Source organism: Neltuma alba, unplaced genomic scaffold (genome assembly GCF_004799145.2).
Source record: "Neltuma alba isolate B1F8T4 unplaced genomic scaffold, ASM479914v2 tig00004125_pilon, whole genome shotgun sequence".
In the NCBI taxonomy this organism is placed as follows: Eukaryota; Viridiplantae; Streptophyta; class Magnoliopsida; order Fabales; family Fabaceae; genus Neltuma; species Neltuma alba.
The window spans coordinates 10,964-15,968 of record NW_021633575.1 but is presented as its reverse complement, the minus strand read 5'-3'; the positions used below and the strand labels follow the sequence as shown (position 1 = coordinate 15,968).

At 35.1% G+C, this 5,005-nt stretch overlaps 1 protein-coding gene across 2 annotated transcripts; it reads left to right on the top strand.

Moving 5' to 3' along the window:
• The first annotated feature begins 917 nt into the window (after positions 1–917).
• On the top strand, positions 918–4,500 carry LOC114743773 (soluble inorganic pyrophosphatase 1). 2 transcript variants are annotated; one of them, XM_028931991.1, is made up of 9 exons: positions 918–1,020; positions 1,489–1,622; positions 1,723–1,751; positions 2,633–2,698; positions 2,840–2,947; positions 3,616–3,681; positions 3,902–4,022; positions 4,108–4,189; positions 4,427–4,500. In XM_028931991.1, the coding sequence occupies exons 2-9, from the start codon at positions 1,490–1,492 to the stop codon at positions 4,467–4,469; spliced, it is 648 nt and encodes a 215-aa protein (XP_028787824.1). In that variant the 5' UTR covers positions 918–1,020; position 1,489; the 3' UTR covers positions 4,470–4,500. The 2 variants fall into 2 exon arrangements, with proteins under 2 accessions (XP_028787824.1, XP_028787823.1); XM_028931990.1 differs by lacking the exon at positions 918–1,020 and having other exon boundaries at positions 1,466–1,622.
• The last annotated feature ends 505 nt before the right edge of the window (positions 4,501–5,005 follow it).

The following is a 5,005-nucleotide window of genomic DNA, read 5'->3' as shown; positions in this document are numbered from 1 at the left end:
GAAACAAGATAGTTTCAAAAGAACCAATCAAAGCAGCAAAACTAAAGAGCAAAGCAAGATCCACCAAAAAACAGAAAACAAGGTACAAAACTTTGACAGTAAATCAACTCATTCCTTCACAATCCAAGGCTTTATCAGTAAAAGTTTGGATCCCATCTCTCTTTTTTCAATAGCTGCAAAAAAATTCGCAGCCCTATTTTCTTGTCTAGCAGCCATGGAAAATTGAATGATTGACATTAGTTCAATTAATCGAAATATATCAGCAAGAATAGAAGAGTTTTGCCATACAGCATTAATTAGAGATTTATTCTAAAGAACTTTAAAAAGCTCCTCACAGTCCGTCTCAATACAGATTATGATTAGGGAAAATATGAATATACAAAAGAGCATTTTTAAGAACAAAGCATTCAGTTTCTAAGAGAGTAGATGACTTATACTACATGTTGTGGATTACTTTTGAAAAATTGTTTTTGAAGGCTCCAGTTACAATTCCAAACAATCGCTCAAGCCATATCTACAATCTAGTTCATGTTCATTTTTATGTAGTCCGATTCATGTTCATGTTTTTAAGCTATATCAATATTTTGCAATTTCCTTTCAACAATGAATTCTTTCTTTCACTTGAAAAAAGCAACGTCTTTTTTTTTTTGAAATACAACTAAACAGCTCCTGTTCTGAGCAATAATTTCACTTCCAAGATTAGCTTTTGATGTTTGGCCAAAAAAAGAAAAGATTAGCTTTTGATGCAATCGAAAGGAAATTTTTTTAATTATGTAATATAATAATTAGTCGAATAGTGACATTTTAAACTCTTTTGCAATTAGATTGTACACCAAAGAAACAGATCTCCGAATCTTCACAGAACAAGGTGAGTCAGCCTCTCTCTCCCTTTTCCTCCTTCGGTCCCCCCTCCTCAGTTGTGACCTAATGTTCTAACACGTATAAATACCACCCACCTCGCCTTCTCTTCCCTATTCAGCCATTGACCATTTCTTCAGGTTACTCACAGTCCTATTAAAGGTGCGTTTTTTCTTTGGTTCAGAACTTTCAGTCTTCCTAAGAGCCTCTTTGTTTGACTGTAAGTTATTTGTTCGGTGCATCAAGTAGTCATCTTTTACGAAAGTTGTATTTTCTGGGCTTTCTTCTGCCATCGCTACAACTCATTTTGAGCTTAGCGCTATTGCTCTGCATATAAGATTGCGAAGCTATTAACAACGTCCTATTTTGTATTTTTCACTTCCTCCGATATGAGCTGATTTACCTTAGATGAGCAGCATAGTCATGTTTCTTGATTTCTAGACTTTTTCAGTGATATAGTGTTAGAGTTGATGATTTACCTCGAGTGAGAAAACATTTGGAAGAACTTAATTCATGTTGATAACGAGATAAATTATCGTCTCTTGCCAACTGACAAAATCCATTTGGGTCAGACCATTTTTAATTTTCTTGGTTTGTTATAAACATTATTTTGTGCTCTTTCTGTATCAAGATGAGCCACTCAGAGGAGAATAATGAAGTTCCAGCTCCGGAAAACCGACCAGTTCCTCGTTTGAATGAAAGGATTCTTTCATCTTTGTCAAGGAGATCAGTTGCTGCCCACCCCTGGCACGATCTTGAAATTGGTACTGTCACTGATCAGATTGCTCATTTGTATTCATTGACATAGAAAACTTGATCTTGTCGCAAATAATCTTAAATTCTTAATTACTGTATGGTATGCAGGACCTGGAGCTCCCAATATTTTCAATTGTGTAAGTTTTCATTTTCCGTCTCTGGAGATAGTTGTCTGATTGTCTTCTGCCATCTACTGGAGAAAAGAATGTGCTTGTTGCGGGAAGAGGGATAAAGTAGATGTGAATTATCTTTTTAATTCAACTTGTCTGGAACTTTGTGGCGTCTTATGATCCTCTATGATGCGGTTCCCAAAACATAGCACTAACCAGTTGTGATGGATTGATACACACTGAATTCTAGGGAGTTCTGATTTGATGATCTTTTCCCATTCATTTTGGCAAATTACAAATTACTTATAAAAGAAGAAATCAAACTAATTGCTAAAACGAAGCAGAAAATCATACACTCTTCTTGCCTGATTTAGAAGAATGTGGATCTGAGTTTTCATATGGTAAGATTGTTCTTTGCTGAATTCATTTTTGACTTGGATCTGCGCTTATGCATTTAAACCTCAACAGACTCTCAAAATTTGTAGTAATTTGGTTCATAAAATCCTGTCTTACCTCGCTGACCTAATCTCAGAGCTTCCCCTGCCTCCGTAAATTAAATTCTATATTCCTCCAAACTCTTCAGTTTCTCTTAATGCTCACTTTGAATCTCAAATATCCATTATTCTCCTATTAAAGGCATTTGTTTATCACATTAATCTCATTTCTGACCTGAACTTTCCTAGTGACATAGCAAATTCATTCCCTACATTCATGCATTTATACAATGGGGGGGTGTTTGTCACGTAATGATTGTGAATGCGGTCCATATCCTATTTTTATGCCCATTATTTTTTTTCTCCTTTTAGATCTCACCAAATTGGAAGCATGCATTTACCTTTGAAAATTTAGGGGATCCAGATCGAAAACATAGTGTTTCTGCTTCTTAAACGGTTTGTTGCGACTTGCAGGTTGTGGAGATTACCAAGGGAAGCAAGGTGAAATACGAACTTGACAAGAAGACTGGATTGATTAAAGTATGAGCAAATTCCCTGCTTATTCAATGATCCTTTTGTTTTCCCATCTCGCAGACTCTTGATTCTTGTCAAATTCCATCGTCTGCTTTTTCTCGTATATCTGTCTTTTAGATTCTTCGTATGATCTGTAATAATTCTCAGGTTGATCGGGTCTTGTACTCATCTGTTGTTTATCCTCATAACTATGGCTTTATCCCTCGTACACTGTGTGAAGACAACGATCCGCTTGATGTCCTGATTATAATGCAGGTAATTTCTTATTATTTCAGACTATGTTGTAGAAGCATTGCATCCTGTTTATTAGGTTCTATTGATTAGCTCTAAAGCATATCACGCCAGTCAATTCAATTCAATTATATTGTGATGCTCATTTCTGTTATTCACATTCTATTCACAAAATTCTCCCCCCCCCCCATGTACAAAGCTGATACTGCTACTAAAGATTCCTACTTCCAAATTATTTTGATGGACTCATCACTTCTGAATCCTGTTAATTACCCTTATAATGCTCATAGTCTGATTTATCTTTACCTGCTTTCAAAAGATGAAAATTCCAAATCACTCTAGTGCTTCATTAGCTATATCTATGATGTATTATGTTGCAAAATTCAATATTAATTCTATGATTCAGTGCCTGAAAACATAATGCGCAAGTCATTTTAATGTGAGTATAATCACGCAAGATTCCAGATCACTGTTCCCTTCATACAACTAATCTTCAATATCAGTAGTTAATAGATCCTCATTAATCACTCAGACAAATCTCATAGTCTAGAGTTATATCCTTATCTGTGTTCCAAACACGAAGATCCCAAATCAACTCAAATTCTGCATTGGCCATGATCTACTATGTTTGATTCTTTCCCGGGCACTATTCCTCCGTTATAATCAGCTTACTGAATATCTGATGTGGTTAGGAGCCAGTTCTTCCTGGTTGTTTCCTACGAGCCAAGGCCATTGGGTTGATGCCCATGATTGACCAGGTACCCTTCTGGCTATTATTTTGTTATCCTTCTGTTTTTTCTTTTTAACTCTTTGAATTTAAAATTTGAATTTTCCACCTAAAATTTTGTTCAAATCAATATATCTCAGTCAAAACGCCTGCTGTGTTATTATTTATCCTGTGTATTGACAGAATAGAAAAATCTACTTCTTTCCAAGCAATTATATGTTAACAAAATAGTCACAACCCTATTGACACAGGGAGAGAAGGATGATAAGATTATTGCAGTATGTGCCGATGATCCAGAGTACAAGCACTACAATGACATCAAAGATCTGCCACCTCATCGTCTCTCCGAGATTCGACGCTTCTTTGAAGACTGTATCCTTCAGAACATATTAATATAAAAACTTAACATATTTATGCCTCTTTACAAATTGTCTTGTTTCTTAACATATTTTCTCAGACAAGAAGAATGAGAACAAGGAGGTGGCTGTTAATGACTTCTTGCCTGCAACCACTGCTGTTGAAGCCATCCAGTATTCAATGTCAGTACATTTGGAACAACTATTAAGTTTCTTTTTCTTTTTCTATTTTTAATTATATCTAGCTAATATTTGGTAAAAATTGTTAAAGATTATTACCGATTCAAGAGCCAGCTAAATATATTTTCCTGATATAATTATCTTAATACTTTGAACATGGGTGATTTATGGCAGCAAAAGTGATTTTAGTTGAAATGGTCATTGCTTGAAATAATCTGAGCTTTATGTAACATTTTGCAGGGATCTTTACGCGGAGTATATTCTGCACACCTTGAGGAGATAGACAACAATGCTAGCTGCCATAAATCATAACATGCTGCATTTTAATAAATGTTTTTTTTTTTTAGTGTTATGGGGAAACTCTTTTTTTATTTTTTGGGTCAATATGGGGAAACTCTATTTTTATATTATTCTGTATGAAATGATGCAAAAGTTGTCTAGTTAATTCTAAGAGTGCCATAGACCGTCCTTGAATATGAAATTCTTCATCCAGAAATCCCGTTTTGTGAGATGTTCTTTATATTCTTGGTTCAGTGATTCATTTGGTTAGGCACCTGGAAACTTGATATTTGCACTGCAGACACTTCACATCTTAATTCTGCAACTGTTAGGTTCATCTGTTTAACTTTTTCTTTCTGCGAGTGATTTGGCTAATCTGATGTTATCATTTTATGGTATTTCTTTTCCAATGTTAATGCGATGTTAGATGACTCTGAGGTTAGGATTCCAATATGTTTCTCTTGCGGCTTCTCCACTTCCTTTTCACTATAGTTCTGAATGTTTCAGATCAAATTTTAACCGGTTGAAAAATTAATCTCT

Excerpts from the sequence above, each read along its gene's own strand:
- LOC114743773 (XM_028931991.1), top strand. The coding sequence starts at position 1,490 with ATGAGCCACTCAGAGGAGAATAATGAAGTTCCAGCTCCGGAAAACCGA. Across the intron at positions 3,682-3,901 it reads TGATGCCCATGATTGACCAG|GGAGAGAAGGATGATAAGAT; the intron begins GTACCCTTCTGG and ends CTATTGACACAG. Across the intron at positions 4,190-4,426 it reads GAAGCCATCCAGTATTCAAT|GGATCTTTACGCGGAGTATA; the intron begins GTCAGTACATTT and ends AACATTTTGCAG.